We start from the raw sequence: 19,171 nt of genomic DNA, 5'->3' as shown, positions 1-19,171 counted from the left end.
TGCGCGAAGAATATTCTAATCTCAGAGTGTTTTATTTTTGAGAAATATCGTCGAGCTACAAATACCTTGGATTCGAATCGCAGCGGATATTCGACGTACGCGTGGGAGTCATTTGTGCCGTTACAGTGAAGAAACATGTTTTTGTTTTTACGGAGGTACAATTCAAGACTAATTGTAGTTGTAACGCGAGTTAAGGCTATAACAAGCGTGAAAAACCGCTCGCGGTCGGCCAATTACTTTTTCCACTGTCAATTTGTTAATTACGATTGGTTCTGAAAGTTTCCCTACGCGTAACTGCTAAACGAGAATTTTCCCATAGATCCCAAAAATTTCGTGCATATACTTTGTCATACCGGCTATCACAAGCAGCCAAGAAGATATCGATATTTTAATTTTCGCAATTTCCAGACATTCTTGAAATTTTGCCATTACAGATAAATACAAAAATTTCGATGTTTCCCATTTTTCAGAGAAATTTTGCTTGCATATGTACGCAGTGTTCAGAAACTCGGTAAATTTAAGCCCAGAAGGATTAAAATCCGATGAAAAGATTACGAGATAATAAACTTCAAAGTCGATTACCATGGAAGTTTATATCGTGTGGAAGATTAAAAGGAATATTCTGACGAGTAGTTCAGCGTATAATTCTTTACAAACGTGATATTAATTGTTCGTGCCAAAAAGGCAGCTACGAATTGCAAGATATCGCGCGAATTCGATCTCGACGCGCGTAGAAATTGCAGGGACGAAAGAATAAGAGAGGATAACGTCTCAGGTTTAAAAATGCGCTTGTCACACGATTTTTGAAACTCTTTTTTTCGGTATCTAAGGCACACTTACAAACACGTTTTATTTTTTTTAATTCGGTGAGCCGCGGAGAGTTGAATACGATTTTCATATGGGAAGTCACGAAGGTACGACGCGTTATACTTTTGCGAACTACTTATTTTCTCTAGTCTTGGTGTTTTCTCTTTTCCTCTCTGAAGGAACGCATGGTTCTTCATAGTCTATATCGCTCTCTTGCTGTTCTTCTTCTTCGACGTATCTTCACGTAGGAAACGTAGCCGCCTCGAGTACGTATTATGATCTTTTATCGTAGACCATCGACGGAATGATTCTTCTCGATATTGTTTAGTAGCATTGTTATGGAAAATTTTTCTCTCTATTCATTTTAATTTCCTTAACAGTCAATGGAATCCAATGCTATACGCACAGCTACGTACGTGCTATATTATCTCTACTCCATAAATATCGTTCACTGCCCCAATGTTAAGGTTCAATATACGAGAGTTCGCGACCTTTATCGAAGTTATCTGTCGCTAATTAATATTAACGTGATGCAATCCGAAGCGACGAGTAATGAATATGTCCCTCTAGTGTGACGAGTTATCAATCCTACATGTTACGAGACGATTGTACCATTATTCGATGCCAACTAGTATGGTTGCGGAGAGGCATGTTGTCGACGATAGACGAGATTAATCTTACTGATTGCAGTCTTGACACAGACACGCACATATGTAAATGGGACGCTTGTAAAGTTTCTATCACGATCATCGTATTCTTTTTTTGCTTACATAAAATGTGAAAGGCATTGTAACTCGTTTGCGATCATTGATAGTTTGTTTGGTGAGTGTGTTGTTATGAGTGGGATTAGTAGATGAAAAGGTGATCTAACGTGGCGATTTTTATGGTTGTAAATATTGGCATCTTTTAACGCCGATTTGTATGTTTTTTTAATATTAATATAGAGTGGAATCGATACACCATTACGGGTTAAATATTTTTAATCTTTCGTTTCTAAGCTTTAAATAATTACGTTTCAGAGTTACTCGAATGAACTATGTCCTAAAGAATAAAATTCGAGTTCGATCATGCGTTCGTAAAAATTAGATTAAATTTGAGCTATTGCCATTAATGACACTTTGTCACAATAATCATTGTAAATAAAATAAAAGAGTTAAGTAAAACTGGGAACATTATATTTATGTTTGTAATTTTTGAAATTTCTACGAGACGCACATGTTTCATTGCTAATGAAATAATTAAGTTTACTATAAGATATGAAGGTAAATAGGCTCCGTATTAGCAAGTTAATTTTCGAAAGCTGAATGTAGGTATTATTATTTGAATTTCATAAATACCCGATACAACATGTGTACATACATACGTACAACAAAGATTATAGAGTGACACACACTTGTGTGTTCATGAATTTCTAATTACCTTCTACGAGTTTACGAATCATATAATTACAAATGACACACTTGAATGATAGATTATTTAAATATTCAATAATACATTTAATAATATTAAAAATCGTTTAAACCGTAAATTGCATTCTATCAAGTGAAAAGTCTTTCTGACCTTGAAATTATCAGATGAACGTGTAATAAAATTTTGATTTATTCGATAAATATTATCTTCGGACAAACTCTTCGTTTTGTCTGCTTTTAATATGTTTTGGAATCTTGTTAAAAAATAATAAAAAATGGGGTTCGTTATAAGTTCGTGATTTAGTTAACGATCTTCAAGGACGTTTAATCTGAAGGATCAGAAGGAAAATTACGATCGTTACGAAACGGAAATCTAACAACGTGAGAAAATTTAATGCCGCAGATTGTCTGAGAACGATAATTATTGTCGAAATCAGCCATAATCCATTGTTGCTTACTGAGCGATTTTTAGATCGTTTAGTTCTGTGTTGTTTTGCCGACGAAACACGTATAACATAATTTGTTACCGATACTAAATGACAAATGAACAATAAGGAAGTGAAACTGATAAATTTCATGAAGGATTATTATCAGTTTGGTAAAGATAGATGATCAAGATAGATCAGGATCACTATATAGTAGTATGTCAAAATGAAGACGTTCTCAAAATGTTAAATCCCTCAGTTAGGATTTTACCTGCGATGATTATATTATGGAAACTTTATGTTTGTACAATATTACAGTAAATAATTAATAACAGATTTCATGTTAATAAAATGATTAGAAATATTAAATTTAGGTTTAATATTTTAAACATTTAAAAAAGATGGAATAGAAAATTGTTTTAGGCTTTGATCCTTGAGCATTAGATGGTACGATAAATGTCGTTTTCGAAGAAAGAGTATTAATAAATGTAAGCCATTTTAAAAATGAAAATTTTCCATTAGCAAATTTCTCGTCTCTTCTAGTAAGAAATTAAAATTTAATGGAGCCGTTTTTGGATAATATTGTCGGATTCTCTTTCGTTACGTGTTTCGAATACATAACAGAAATGTATCTATTATTCAAGATCTATCGTTCTACTGTTATGCAAACCAGAAGCGAACACAAATTTCCCTCAGTGCGACCTTTGCGCAGCCAGTGAAAGCATTTTCATACACAAAGTAAAGATAAAAAATTTTCCTTCTACGACGCAACGCGAGACGTGCAGATTCCGGTCGCGTTACTTAATGATCTATCAAGGCAGACGGGATTCTTAAGGAACCAATGTCGTTACGCGACTACGATCAAAATTTTTCTAACGTCTCTGTGCCCATAAACAACGTTGTGATCCCGTTTCTTATTTAATATAATTACTTATATCTAGTTATATTTAGTTATTAAATATTAGCACGATTTACTATATATAATTCAGTAAATCGGTATGAGATCTAAAGAAAATATTTCTTACGAATGATTTTGACGAACTTCGTGTAAAAATCTATAAAGCTAAAAGTAGCTTAGCTTATATACAGATAAAGAAAAGCATCATTTATATAGTCGAGGTATTACATTTATATCATTTTAAAAATAAAAATTCTTCATCAAAGCGAAGGAGATTTTCATAAAAAATTACGAACAGAATATCTCTATTCTACTGTTATACAATCTATTGTAAACAAGATAAGTATTGATAATGAATAAATCTTGACATTGAATTTAATACAAAAGTTACAGTGATATCAAACAATCCGTAATAACATTTATTACTCTAATCGTGTCAGTCAACTACTACCTACCGCGTAATACTTGATCGATTTTCAAACGTACTTTTCCCCCCAAAATAGAGTTTCCAGTGTAATTCTGTTATTCTTGAATCTTTGGCTTGTTTTTCATTTTTTAGCTCACTTTAAAATTTCTTCCGGCTCCAATTGTGCTACGATTTAAAGTTTGCCGCGTATACACTTAGGACGTTACCGCGTGCGGAAATAGTACAGAAGCCCTCTAATTATACCATCTGCAATATTATTTATAGACTTTGAACGATGTAGTACGTAAGTATGTAATCGTATATCTGTCGTGGTTCATTTTATCTTTCTCTGTTACGTGAACCAGCGGTTAGAAGCGACGCTAAATCAAGTGGGAATGAAACTCGTTGAAACAACACTAGACATGGTAACGGATCCATGACTGTGCTTCTGTTATTATCAACGCCAGTAACGGTTAAACTTGTTGCATGTGTGTAAGTTGGAAGTTACGTACATAACTTATGCATACCCGTTGTGTGTTTCGCGATCTCATATTTTTTTAATTTAAATTTTAAGAAACTTTTTGTTCGATAATTAATGTGTCATATTAGATCGGTTACATTCAATGTTATATGGTGTCATTTCTTCAGTTTTGGTGTTATGTAAATTACGAGGTCATTCCTATTCACCACATGTGATTGGAATGTTAGTGTGTGTCTTTCTCTTCGTATGTACATAGCGAGTAGAGAATGTCTGTCTTTTGCTAGAAGAATTTTCTGCATATAGTTATTTACTGTTCTTAATATTTGATTTTGGGAATCTAATTTTCGCTTTACTTGTATCTTCGAGCGTAAGATGAAATTTGTATAGACATATCTAGTAATTTGTTAGTCGTACTGTTTGAAATTATTGTGTGTGTGAATATTTCGGTGAACATAAACTGCGAAAACCTGTCCTGTGATTTTTTATGGTAACGAGGCAGTCTTCTCAGAAGAAGCGATATTCATAAATCAGTCCCTTCGCAAAAAGCTAATTCTACGAATCTTTTTAGAAGAAACCGGTTAACGAAACTACGTATCCCTTCAGGAGAGGTTTAATTTATAGAGGTAGCTTGCAAGAAAAAACCAATTTCGCAAAAAAGCTTGAGCATCCTTAATTAATCCTCTTTAGAACTCAATTACACTTATGCCTTTTGTAAATATTAATTCTAAAATAACGATGCTAACTACAGAGTATCAACAAATAACATAACGTAATTCTTGCATTTCAATTAAATATGAAAAATATACTAGAATCGATCCAAGATTAAAACCGGCAAAACAAACGACCGTTATTTACATTGCAAAAATCAGTTAGGTTTCAACGTCAGTCCTTAACACCGTCCTTATATTGCAATTTTAGTACGCGACAAGACGACAACGCGATACAATTCATTTCAACAGCATTGAAAAGTATGGCTGGCTTCAGACGACCGGTTTCCGGCGTGGCGCCACGACGCTTTGGAGAAACAAGGAAATACATATGTATGCATCTTTCTTTTTGCGAGACAGAAGAACTCTGTGTCTCTGTTCTACCAACGCCGTCGCTGTTGCGACGATTTGCTGCAAACCGCTGGTCTGAAGCCGGCCTAAATGGAATTCGATCGATTGCAACGCGAGCACGTGGTCCTCGATGTTCGCGATCGGAAAATCGTGTTTTTGAAACTATTTCTAGTTTCACCGGTTCCACTGTCAATCAACGTTTCTTCCTTTCGTTCCGTTTCTCTTCGATTCTCTCCTTTTCTATTGGCAAACACGTGTCATCGAGTATCGTGTTCGTCTTCGCTAAGCAAGCTTCTATATCAGCGATACGCGAGCCGGTTTCCCCTTCATATTTGTGCAAGACTTCGTGAACATCGGACGCTTTTCTCCTCTCTATTCGAATAAGAAAATCCTGTCGTTGTTTAACTAACAATTCCATTTAAATGGAAACGTCGTCGTGTCTCTATTATATTCTTAATTAACCAGAGAATTTAGGTTTATTGCCGTGGAAACTTGATCGGTCGTTTACGTAAGGATTTACGATTCTGCTTCATCTTCGAGGAAAATTTCACCGAATACAATCGTTTCACTCATTGATTGGATCAGTCGAAAGGGAGATTCGTTGACTGCCTGTATAAATATTGATCATAGTGTCTCTTGAAGGGAAACTGTGCCAATGTTGTTGATTTAACTACTGATTCTACTTCATCTTCGAAGGAAACTACTTACTTCGATTGTGTGTTTGATCATTGATTTTAGCGTTTCTTCGAGGGAAACAGCGTTGATCGGTCGAGTCTGTTTCTTTCTCAAGGTAAATTGTATTTACTATTTACTCGATCAGCTATTTTATTTTCTTTTTTCAGAGAAACCTTGTTTCTCGTCTGTTTGACCATCCGTGCTATTTCTTTCAGATAAACTGCAACGATTATCCGTGTAACCACCAAATCTATTTTTTCTTTTTTACGAAGGAAATCGTGTGTTTAACGAAATCTCGCTTGTTTAGTCATCGATTCCGCTTCCTTTTCGATGTAAACCGTGTGTCAATCATTCGCTCGATTACCAATTCTAATTTTGCTTCGAAGTAAACTGCGCTGATTATTCGTTTAACCTTCTTTTTAATAGAAACTGTTTTTCGTCTATTTTATCGCCTATTTCCTTTTCGAAATAACAATTCGTATCAATTATTCGTTTAATCGCAGACTTTATTTTATTTTCTATTTCGATTCTCCTTCGCCTTCAAAGGAACCCACGTGAATTACTTTAATTGCTTTTTTAAACTAATTTTATTTCTTCACTTTTAAATTAAGGAGCAGCAACGAAGATGTTACAATAACAGAAAAATTCTTCAGTTATCTCCACAGAGAACACGAAGGATATTAGTGTATCGAGACATTTTGTTCGTTGGAAGATAGTCAATGACGATTGGAACGGAAAGATACGTTTGACATGATTTAGTGTGACGTCGAGAGAGAAAGATGGTTCGATCGAGGGTGCCTTTAATTGCTAATTTCGTAACCTGCTGTTAATTCGCCTGACAGTGATACTAGTGGATGTGGTTGGTAGTGCCTGATTAATCGTGATCGATATTTCGAACGAAGAGCAACGAGAAGCGATCAGTTTGGAGTTTCATTTTGACGCCGTGAGACTATCGTGAATTAGACGTCGAAGAATCGTTTGACGACAGGTAAGGGTTTCAACTTTTGTATTCATTTTCTTCTACAGACCGAATTTAATTTTTCGCGTTGATAATCGTTTATAAAAGAAAAGCGATAATTATTGGTTCTTACGAAGAATGTTACTAATAAATTAGGGAAAAGAAATTTTGATTGGATTCTCGATAATGAGTGAAAATTAATTTAAAAAATTGTACTTGGAATTTTGAGAATCGATCGAATCCTCAGTTTCAGTGTAATTTCACCTTATTAATCGCGTGACTTTGCTTCATATGTGATTTATGTGCAAGCTAAATGTTTCCAACAAATTGTAACATATTGATTTCTGAAAGTCCTGTATCAAATGTCTTGTAATTATAAGTAATTGTTTCATTTGGATGATCAAGGATAATGTACTCTATTTTTGATTTAAAAAATACCGCCATTTGTATAGACGTACACACGCCAGTATTTACTATGACTCGTAGACACGAACATTACTCGTTGTCGTATTTTCCAAACAGGTCAGTTATTTCGAGCACTCGACCACTTTCTCGCTTCTGATAATGACATTAGTTCTTCTGTCAGCTACTTGATTTCCGTGTTTATACTATACAATAATATCGTGTCACGGATTCGCTTAAATTCAATTGGCAAAAGATTAATTTCGCCGAATCCACTTTCAAGTAAACATATCAGTTTAATCTTTTGTTCCATCTGATACGAAAATGAACAATTTGATATAAAAATTTTACGAAAGATCGATATATTATTTTACTTTTAACTTGCAAATCGTTCTTTTAATTTTTCAATCTCTAATTAACCACCTCAGTTCTTAAGACCGTCTGTTTTAATAATTGCGTTGATACATCAGAAGTACCATTTTCCTATGTCCCTGACATTAGTGTTAAAACAGGTTTGAAAAACCTTTAATTATTTCGCTTATTCTTAGCCTTCGATGGCTTAACATTCTCTCGATTTTTTTCCAATAGAGCAATATATTGATCAAAAAGTTACGGAAGAAAAGTTTTTATTGTACACGATAATTAAATCGAGTAGCGACTGTAAGAACTGTAACCGGAAGTCATCCTTAAGTTGCCGGGTAAGAGGATTACGAGTAATAAACAAACAATATTAATCAGAAAATTCTTCCATTCAATTTTTCTCCTGTATTTAATTAAATACGACAGAGTCAACAAACTTTCCTTCGGTTCTCTTATTTCGTTTGCAAATTTATAATATCGACATTCGAACGATAACTCGAACACCCTTAACCGGCACTCGAGGCTATTTCTTTCGTCGAAACTTTCCTCAGACATGTATATATCACGTTGATATCGCCACGTATACCGAATCAGCCCTTTTTAAAGATGATCTCGCGAGCGTGGTTCGTATGCAATTCAATTTAAACGAGTCGCGTGTCACGGATTCACTTGACTCCCGGCACAGTAATTGGCCGGCACTCGAACAAACACTTACACTTAATTTAACGTTTAACCGAATCGAAAACAAGGCGAACAGTTGCCGGACTTCGCCCGTTCTTTCAGTTCATTTCCGAACGTCTTTCGATCAGCACATCGGGTCTCCGTATTCCAGGACTTTGCTTTTCAAAATCTAAAATCGTAATTGAGACTTTGCTGCTCGAGCTATGGAAGGAAAAAATGACGGGTAAGATTGTTTCTGCGTTTTGTCAAAAAATAATTGCTTGGTCTTATCGTTAGCATAGAGTCGCGTTCATCACGTTGATCGGTCGTGATTCAGATTATTTAAGCGTTGCTTATGAGTTGTTCACGGGTGTAGCGTCTTCGCGGAACATTTCTATTTCTTGTTTGTGGGAGAAGATTGTAATATCTAACGTATGGTTACGATTATGTTACGAAGGAGGGAAGGTAAGCACCGAATTAGAATCACAAAATGTGAAACATCAAAGGAACCTTTAGAGGTTCGCCTGGCGAATGACACGGTATAAGTCAGTGGATTTATTTCAAAGACTAGAGAACTTTGTTGCACGACCACTAACTTTTATACTGCTACGTCTGGAAATCAACGATGGGTTTTGTTTCAGCGAAATGAAGGACGAGAAGAGTACTTCTATATTGCCCACTGAAACGACTCGATTGAGACCAAGATTGGAAAGTTTCGATGATGTTCTGCCGTATGTCGGCGACTACGGAAGATATCAATGGCTGTTGTTACTGTCGTTACTACCCTATGGCACGACGTACGCGTTTCTGTATTTCTCGCAATTTTTCATTACGATTATTCCCACGGAACACTGGTGCAGGATAGACGAATTAGTAAACTCGAATTTCACCCAAGAAGAGAGGTAAGTGTGTATAATGAACGAAGGAAAGAAACGAAGATATACGTAGCAAAGGAAACTCCTTTAAGCGTTGGACAATATTTTTGATTGTTTGTAGAAAGTGACTTTAAAATATTGTGAAAAATATGCGATTTTTGGAATTTCTCGAATTTTCAAACATTTCGAAAATTATTAGAAAATATTGTAGAAAATTCTGATACAAGATATTTTTGGATTACTCTGTCTGGACTTTAGTTCTTATTTCAATAATTAAAATGTTTAGGATCAAAATAGCAATTCCACCGACGAACGTTTATCCTTATTACGAACAATGTCAGCGGAAGGACCTAAACTTCACGGAGCTGTTGGAGAGCAACAAGAGTCTGAGCTCGTTGGACTTCCAAATAAACGAAACGATAAAATGTACTCAATGGGAGTACAATTTCACGCAGATTCCATATCCTAGTATAGGAACTGAGGTGAAGTATTTACATCGTTGTCTGAATCGTATGCTTCGAAATTCTTACAACTCTGCTGCGTTCTTTGGGTCATCTCCGACCTAATCGCGTATCTTATCGTTATAGTAAATTTCTTAAGTTTATAAAAAGTATAAGAGGATAGTTGTTAGTACGGATGATTCCTCGTTCCGATTTTACGCGAACGTCTTTTTCAGAGCGTAAAGAACTCTTTCATTGATCGAACTGTGAGCATAATCGAGATATAAAAATTCGAAGACCGCAGCAGGATTAAAGTTATACTCTGAAAAATATGAATCTGGTATTTCACTGACTAACTCTTAGCCCTTGGTGATTAGCTAGATTGGGTATGCGACCGAGAATACCTCGTATCAACGGCGCAGGCCATCTTCTTCTGTGGGTCCATCATCGGTGGATTCCTAGTCGGTTGGATCGCCGATCACAAGGGTCGTATTCCAGCTTTGATGTTCTGCAACACTGTCGCCCTTTTTGCCTCCATTTTCACTGCCAGCGCAAATAGTTTTTGGTCATTCGCCATCTGCAGGTTCCTCACTGGATTGGCGTTCGATAACTGTATCAACATTCCTCTGATTATCGGTAAGCCTTCTACGAAGTAGAAAGTGCGAGGGATTCAACCGATAAGTCAATGTTTCAGTTACGCGAGAGATAACGTTAGTATGAAGTCAATGTTTCTATTACGTGAAAGATAATGTTCGAGGCGTGAGAAATTTTTGATGAATTGTTTCTCGAAGATAATTTTGACGTTGCTGTACTTGATTGAATTATACGGTTCGAGTGATCGATTCAAGAGCTTTTGCCACCACCAGAGATGAATATATTGATTTTGTTATCGTTAAAGATCGTTTCATCGATTTTCATGTTGTCGAGGATGGTTATATCTTGATATTGTTAAATCGAGTTATATATTCGTTCGAAATGAAAATTATCACAAAATTTTACGCGTAATTCGTTTAAATACGTTAGAAGCAAAACACGTGCATTATGTAGCGCATTTTGTTATACGAACCAGCTGAAACTCGGAACATTCACGTTTGCAGAGTAAATGGATTAATTTAAAGTCGGAATTATATTTGTAATCTCACAATTATCCTACAATTAAGTTGATGGTATCGTTCATTCGGCTCGTCGTCAATTGCTTCATATTAATAATAACCGGTTTCACTCGATAAATCTTCCATGTTCCATCACTGTAACATAAAGAATAATCGTCGTTAAGTATCTCGATATAATAATCAATTATTCCGAGAGTCATCGACGATCAATTATTCCACAGTGCTCGAATATATGGCTGTGTCGAAACGAACGTTGGTCGTGAACATCGCCTTTGGCGTATACTTCGCAGTGGCCAGTACAATTTTACCATGGATAGCTTACTATATCGCGAACTGGAGATATTTCACTTACGTCACTGCCATACCTCTGTTATCCGTTGCTATCACACCGTGGATTCTTCCCGAGAGCGCCCGGTAAGTAAACTCGTAATCGTTCGATTATTCAAATTCTCAACTTGCGCTTTGAGATTTATGCAAATTTACTTATCGATCCATATCACTCGTATTTGCCCTGTTCAAGGTGGTACGTTTCCAATGGGATGATGGACAAAGTTGTTGAGAAACTACGAAGAATAGCTAGGATCAACCGTAGAAATCCGGACTCGCGTATTTACGATATATTCGTAGTAAGTTCGATCAAATAGAATTTTAGAAAGTTTACGCGAAATCGTACGGTAAAGTATTTGAATCTGTGCTGACAGATATATTTGATATGCGTCGATGATACACAGACTCGCGAAAGTATTTTAACGCTTATAGTCACGTTTTAAAAATAAAACGTGATGAAAAATGAAATGTGAAATGAAACTTGGCTGTCGCGATTATATTTGTATTATATCGATTTCGTACAAAGTTTGAAGTAAATCTGGGAATTTATATAAAAATTGAAAGATATTTAGTACAAGTATAACGCACAATCGGGGATAAAAATAAGCTGCTATAGTTAGTGGAAATATATGTGAAGAAAGTATAATCAAACTAGTATCAGCGTCATATACTTGAGTCTTATTTATTATATTTCCTTCTAATATTATGCAGATAGTTTAGCAAATGGTTGAAATGAATTTTTACATTTCCTCCATCAGTCCACTTAGTTTTGTCCCCGATTGTATTTCGCAGAGATCAGAAAAGTATTTAATCAGCCAATCACCCATTATGTTAATAAACCTCGATATCAGAAGCCATGCCGACTAATTTCATAAATCAGAATGCAAAGAAAAATAGCAATAACAAACAACGTGTTTTTAAATTTACCTTAGAACTTGCGACTATTCGTGCTATCTATTAATGACGAATAAAATGAAAATAAAATTTCTTTTTAGTGTGTTATGAATTTTGAATTGTGTAAGGGCTAAAGGCACGACTCGTATTATATCTTTCGTTAATTATTCTCGAAATAAATTCTTGCAGAGTAACATGGAGTCATCGGACAAAATTCAAGAAACAGCAACGCTGCTCGATCTGTTCAAAACGCCCCGGTTGGCGAAAAACACTATTCTTCTAGTTGCATTCTGGCGAGTATAAGATACGAGTTCATGTTGTGAGAAAACCTTGATAAATAATCGATGTTGTCTTGTAGGTGTTTCACCGTGATCTCGTTCGACGCCCACGTGTATTCGTTAAAACTTATCCAGAGCTCGGTGTTCGTGTCGTTCTCGATCGCCTGTGCCACAGAACTTCCAGCTGGGTTATTGCTCGCCCTGTTGCTCGACCGATGGGGTCGTAGACTCTGCGGATTTCTCACTCTGGCAATGACCTGTGTACTCAGTATCGCTGAACTTATACTGCAGTCCAGTAAATATATTGATTTGTTTATTCGAGTAAAATTAGGATTATAATGAAGTATTATTTAGAAAAATCTGAAATTAAGTTGACGATGAACGTAAAAGAATTTTGGAAGCTTCGAAGGTATTAATCTTGGAAAATAATTAGTTTGATGGAAATAGAATTTAGGAAAAATTAGGAATTAATTTAGTGGCGAAATTGAAAGAGGTTTGCACATTTTAGAAGCAATAATTTTCTACATGTTGGTTTTGTTGAATTTGCAGATTTATAGAAGTTTAAAGTTTGTGTGAAATTTTAATTTGATTTTGATTAAGCTTTGATCGAACTATATTTTTAACTAAACTTATAATCAAGTATTGTGTACCCAGGATTAATTCTGTATTTTGTAATTTATTCTCCAGTGACCGCGAAATTAGTAATGTCAGTATTGTCGCGATTCTGTCTGAATATGGCAGCCAATGTTGGTCTTCAGTATGCAGCAGAACTTCTACCCACACCAGTCAGATCGCAGGGCGTATCTTTCATTCATATTTTCGGAATAATTGCACACACTTTGGCGCCATATATCACTGACTCGGTAAATAAATATTTATACTACTATTACTGTCACAACATTTTTGAAATACAGTTACGTGTATCTACGTTCAACTTCTCTTGAATTTATTCCAAAAGATACAATAAGCGCTATTAGAAACGAATGAAAAGCTCTCATGTATTAGCATCTTTCTCATAAAAATGTAAAATAGTTTTTTGTCTTACCTTAAAACAAGTTGTTTCCTGAAGAAGTTGAATATTATAAAAATCTGATCAAAATATTTCTTACTTTCTAGAAAGCACGTTTTGGAAGTTGCAACCAGTGCTTTTCTTTAACTGATCTTTAATTAAAAAATTGAAATTTAAAATAAAAAATTATGGAATAATTTAAGATATGAAAGCATATTGGTTGAAACTTTCTAATGAAACTTTTTAAATGAGAAATACTTCAACCAAATTTTCATGGTATTTAACTTTTGCTCATGTAAATGAATATTTGTTCATTAGGTTGCAATTTGGGAGGGATTTCCAATGCTGATTATCAGCACGGTGTCCTTTTTTGGCGCCGCACTGGTCCTGTTTCTGCCGGAAACTGTCGGCCAGAATCTTCCTCAGACCATCAAGCAAGGCGAAGAATTCGGAAGGGACCAACATTTCTGGTCGTTGCCTTGCTACCATAAGACACACTTCAATAGACATCAACACTATCACTCCTGTGAACGATAATTATCTGATTTTTAATAATAATTCAATTAAAAGGCACGAAGAAAGATCAGTCTGACGATTTTTGTACGAGAAAAAATCGAACATATTATTTTTCTATTCTCCTACGTTAATTTTTATTTTTATCGTTTACGTTTAAGAATTTGTAAGCCTTAATTCTAAGAAGGGCGAGCCTAGAAATCCTGTTCCTGTATAATTTTTATTATTATCTTTTAAGTGCTTTTATAATTTTAATGCTAATTTTCATTTGCGATACAAACGTTCGAATCGTTCAGCGGTTGGTGCTAATTTTATAATCAAAGATTACGTGGAATAATATTGAAATTGTTATGTAAATTATTAATTAGAGATGTGTTAATTACATTGAAATTTTTGATTCCTTTAATGTTTTTAACATTTTTTACTGGAATATACTGGATAGAATCTTGTTTAAAAGAAATAGTGCGTTTAGATAATTTTTCTTTGTGGAAAGAAAAAGTTTTATATCTTTTGAACGATTATCCACGTATTTTTAAAGATTACTTAACATTTTTTACTTCGTTTTACTTAAAACTCTTAAAACTTGAAAATTTGCTTCTGTTCGTTATATTCTTTTATACAATTTTAAATAACGTACAATATTAATAAAATTCGAACTTGAAGACTTTTTTAATTATTGTTATAATTTCTTTAGCACCAACTGCTGGGTTTATCTATCTAAAACGAGTTGTGCGTACGTTTAAAAAAAAGTAGCTCTGATTGACTGTTTCTATGATTTAGGAAGAAGAAAAAAAGAAAGAAAAGAATATATTGTAAGCGTGCCATCGTATGACGATCAGTGTTCGTCGTTGTGCCAATAACAACGCAATTAATCTGAAGAATACCTATTCATAGTATTCATAATCATCCTCCTACTTCACTCACATATACACTCACGCATACACTCACGTCCATAGGATTAATTCACCGAATAAAACTTCCATAAACCTTAATCTAAGAAACAATTCTGCTTTTTATTTGCACACACATCGACGGATCCTCCGAACAAAAATAAATCTCTAAATGTCTCTATAATTAAATACATTAATGCTCGATGATCCTTGTTCATCATTGTACGTCTAATCTAACTCCATCTTATAATTAGGAGTTCTACAATAACGATCACTTATGTTACAATGTATTAACCCTTAGAAGCTGAACTGAATTATAATTAATTATAGAAAATGAAATGCTTCATTATACGGATATTTGAAGTATATTCTGTATTATACAGGGTGTCTGGTAATTGATACTGTGATGATCAGTGATTAGTGGTACAGGATAACACTATGTGAAAAGATCTGTTGAAAATATAGAATGAAAGATTTTCGTACGACGTTCGAGAGAATGAAATTCTGAAAATTTGTCAACTCGTGTTCACAAGACATTCACAAAACATATTCAAAATTTATTTTCTCGAAAACACAAAGAATCATCAGTTACGAAACACTCTGTACCATATCACATTATTATATCACTATCGTATTGATAAGAGATGTCGATATTATAACTCCGTAAGACTCTCTTAATATTTATTAGCGATTCAGATTAACATGTATCGGTCCTGTGTAGTTTCGAGATTAAAAATTTAGAAGAATTCGTTCTTGATTATGATATTGTACATGATTAGACCGTCAAGGGTTAAATGAGAATTCTCTCGTCCAGAATTATTTTCCAGACGATCGAATTATTATCCATTGCATCACGAGGATCGAACTAACTTGTAGCCTTGAACAATTATGTACAGTTGAATCTCTAGCGTAGGAATATTTCGAAGAATCTCAGATCTTGAGGAACGATAGCTGATACTTGCAACGAAGAATAGTATGTCTTTTTAATCGGTAACTGAAAGCAGGGGCTAGTCTCATAAGTACGCGAATGATTCTAACGATCGAATGATTCTAATTGCTAGAATCATCGTTTAAAGATGGTATAACGGAGATTGTGCGTTTAAGACGAACAGGTCGGAGGATCGAAAGGAACGAGATTGGGAATAGATATTCGCGTCTCTTCACGAATCAGAATTTTACTATTTCTAATCGAACACGTGACGGAGTTTCGATCTGTTTCAAGTGACATTTAAACCTGAGCATTTTCAAAATGAACTCATTATCTATCAAATTTTCTTCTAAAATTTTTATATAATTCTATAAATTATTTATTGCCTTTCCATTGGATTTAAGCAGAAAAATTTCTAAAGAATATTGAAAATTATGTTAATATCCTTTCTGTTAAAAAAATTCCTGCTTAAAAAGATCCTACAACTTTATTTTTATAATCTCAATTGGGTATGATGGTAGCTAATGAGTTAATATTAACGCTTAGCAATTAATTGTTTTAATGCATTTCATTTTATGAATAATCAGTAATTACGGATTAAAGGATATTTATTAGAAGTAATATTCTTATTATATCTAAATATATCAAATAGAGATATTTTTCGTATTAATACTGAAAGAACATAAACAACAGAATATCATAAAAGAATTTCAATCTTGATATTTCATTAGAATAATATATATATATTTAAATTAAATAACAGAGATCTCAGAGTTTTCAAAGCGTTCAACGTGTTGATGTATAAATGAACGATGAAAAAAGCCACGTTGATCGAGCAAACGCAAAATACACTTCGGTTTAAAAGTCGATCGAAACTCTCGTTTCAAGTGTTAGTGATTTATGAATCACCTATATTGATACAAATTCGTAATAAACGAGACAAGTTGTTGAAAGCTTGACAATGCGCGAAGACAGCTCTCTTTTCGCGTTTCGAGTCTCGTGGCGATCCTTTGTTATTCACAGTATTTCATAGTTAAGTCAATTCAACTAGAGTATTCCTTCAACGAAGAAAGAAAAGAAAAGAGCATCAAGAAAAAGATATAGATCCTTCTTTCCGATTTTTAAAGCGAAAGTTGTATAAATACTATGGTATATTATTTTTATAACAGGAAAACATATATATCGTTTCCTTTAATACGTATATCCAATACTGAATTTAATTGTACATTTACATAAGATACCTGAATCGTTTCTCATTTTCAATACTTTATCGACGGTATAATAGGCGAAATAATTAACATCGCAATATGTGAACGCAATGTACTTTATATACCGTGTTTTTAATTTTTTAAATTTCTTAAAATTTTTATACCGTCATCTCGATTAAAAAAAGATACACTTTGAACAAAATTATCTTGTGTGCAACAAAGCTACTTCGCAGATGAAGTGTCTATTAATTGCTTAAACGTATACCTTGTGTAATTTGACGATTCTTGTCTCTTTCACTGCAACAACTGATACTTCTTCCTAGTTTCTCTCAACAACTCTCAAATCTCAACACGTTCGTAAATACCTTAACATCTAACATCACACGCGCACGTTTAATAACTATATTTACAAAGGATTTGGCAAGTTTCACACCACCGCCAGGTTCAATCGCTATAATCTAGTACAGTCCATCTTTTGAACACTGCCAGCAAACGCTGGATTCGAGAGGCCTTTCTTCTTTCTGTAAGACTTTTTCAGCATTTTGCTCCTGTCAAATTGAAATAAACGATTATTAGTAAATTTATATTGACGTAAAGTGGGGAAAGAATGTCGTAGAAGAATTTATACTTACGAGGATATACACGGAACCCACCAGAAATTTTGTTCCTTGCCAAAGTCGTTACCTTCCTGTAGGGTTTCTGGTAGTTCCTGGTTCAAGGTTTCTGGTAAGCCAAGGGTCAGGAAGGCGTGTCCAAAGGACAGCAAACCGAGGGCAACCAGAGGTAAAGATGGATCAATGTCAGCCTAAATCGAGTGAAAAACATTCTTCCTTTTATACCTCTATTATATATGTCTTTTAGAAGTTATAGCGATTAATTCCACTTTCCGGTAATTTCTCTTCGATTTTCAGGAAATAAATGGACTACTTCTGGATAAGTTAATTTTTCGCAAAAAGATTACACAAATAATAGTACACTTTAAGACAAATTGATAATTCAGAACAAAATAGTCAGACACAATAATCCAGCATGTCCTTATAAATACTCCTTTTTGAATTTTCTATATTCTTAATATTTTTTTTTACACAAAGAGTTTGATTAAAGACAGAATTTGAAGAAGTTGCCAATATACAAAGGATCATTGGTGTTACTCACAACTAGATTTTGTAAATATTCGTTTCGTTTAGAAACGAAGCTATGGTATAGTATTGGAAACCTAGTTACAGACAATAGAAAAGTTACATTTCTTTCGCAAAATCCTAATAGCGTTAAACAAAACGAAAGAGAATATATCGAATGTTTCCATGATACGTAAGATTAAAAGAAGAATCCATGATCGACGAGGAACATAATTTTTCTACAAATTAAAGGAACTTCAAAAAACGTATCTCACTAACAGAGAATATTAGTCGTAAATTAAAAAAGAGTCTGAATAACTCTTGGATCGTAGAAGTACGATATCGTTAATAGAAATTCCGATTCACTTACCAGATAAATAATATAGGGTCCCAAAATGTGGGCGATATAGCCGATGATATGGATCAAAGACACACCCTGAGCTCTCACCACAGTCGGCAGCATTTCCGCTGCATATTGGAAACCAATATTCGCGGCGATATTCACTCCAAGACGCGCTATAATCGCCATGGCGACCGTTGTCGAACCTTGAACAAGTTGAGAAATATGTAAATGCCACGATCGCCGCATTCCACGCGCGATACATACGCCCGATGCGCGCATGGTCCAATTAAAAATTAAATGTCATCCCTGTCGAGTATGTGGCGTTGAGAAATAAATGTCAATCGTTAATGGATTATGCTTAATTGAATAGGATTTAAAGGTGAAAAAGAAAAAAAAAAAAATGAAGAGAAGAGGAAGATTTGGATAAAAAGACTTTATAAGCTTGTCTAGTTAAACATTTGCATGCAGTTGCATAACACATCGATTTTCAATTTTTTTCGTTTCATAGGATACGTAAACTAGTAATTAAAATTCTGTGGCATAGGATGAAACATAAAAATATATTTTTTTTAATTACATTACAGATCGTCAGATTATATGAATTTTGAATACTCTTTAGCATTATTTCGAATGGTACAAAACCAGTTAATCGTGGCGAATATTAATAAACGACAAGTCATTCGATTATTATTAATAC

The 19,171-nt window shown here is 34.4% G+C and overlaps 2 protein-coding genes across 7 annotated transcripts in view; one reads left to right on the top strand and one right to left on the bottom strand.

Moving 5' to 3' along the window:
- Positions 1–4,366: 4,366 nt before the first annotated feature.
- LOC132909643 (carcinine transporter-like) lies at positions 4,367–14,991 on the top strand. 5 transcript variants are annotated; one of them, XM_060964578.1, is made up of 11 exons: positions 5,557–5,992; positions 6,771–7,147; positions 9,181–9,441; positions 9,701–9,896; positions 10,232–10,490; positions 11,188–11,380; positions 11,487–11,592; positions 12,377–12,480; positions 12,546–12,760; positions 13,153–13,328; positions 13,793–14,991. In XM_060964578.1, exons 3-11 carry the CDS (start codon positions 9,185–9,187, stop codon positions 14,009–14,011), a joined length of 1,725 nt encoding a protein of 574 aa, XP_060820561.1. In that variant the 5' UTR covers positions 5,557–5,992; positions 6,771–7,147; positions 9,181–9,184; the 3' UTR covers positions 14,012–14,991. The 5 variants fall into 5 exon arrangements, with proteins under 5 accessions (XP_060820557.1, XP_060820561.1, XP_060820559.1 ...); XM_060964576.1 differs by having other exon boundaries at positions 5,557–6,274; XM_060964574.1 differs by lacking the exons at positions 5,557–5,992; positions 6,771–7,147 and adding an exon at positions 4,367–4,437.
- A 1,987-nt stretch (positions 14,992–16,978) lies between these two features.
- LOC132909641 (carcinine transporter-like) overlaps positions 16,979–19,171 on the bottom strand; it is a 52,152-nt gene continuing 49,959 nt past the window's right edge. For both annotated transcript variants that reach the window (XM_060964573.1, XM_060964572.1), the window contains exons 8-10: positions 18,502–18,677; positions 17,646–17,818; positions 16,979–17,561 (exon numbers count right to left, since the gene is read on the bottom strand). In XM_060964573.1, the coding sequence (XP_060820556.1) occupies positions 17,465–17,561; positions 17,646–17,818; positions 18,502–18,677 (446 nt within the window). In that variant the 3' untranslated portion in view covers positions 16,979–17,464. The remainder of the gene's footprint in view (positions 17,562–17,645; positions 17,819–18,501; positions 18,678–19,171) is intronic.

This window comes from Bombus pascuorum, chromosome 8 (genome assembly GCF_905332965.1).
Source record: "Bombus pascuorum chromosome 8, iyBomPasc1.1, whole genome shotgun sequence".
NCBI lineage: Eukaryota > Metazoa > Arthropoda > Insecta > Hymenoptera > Apidae > Bombus > Bombus pascuorum.
This window is presented reverse-complemented; position numbering and strand designations above follow the sequence as displayed.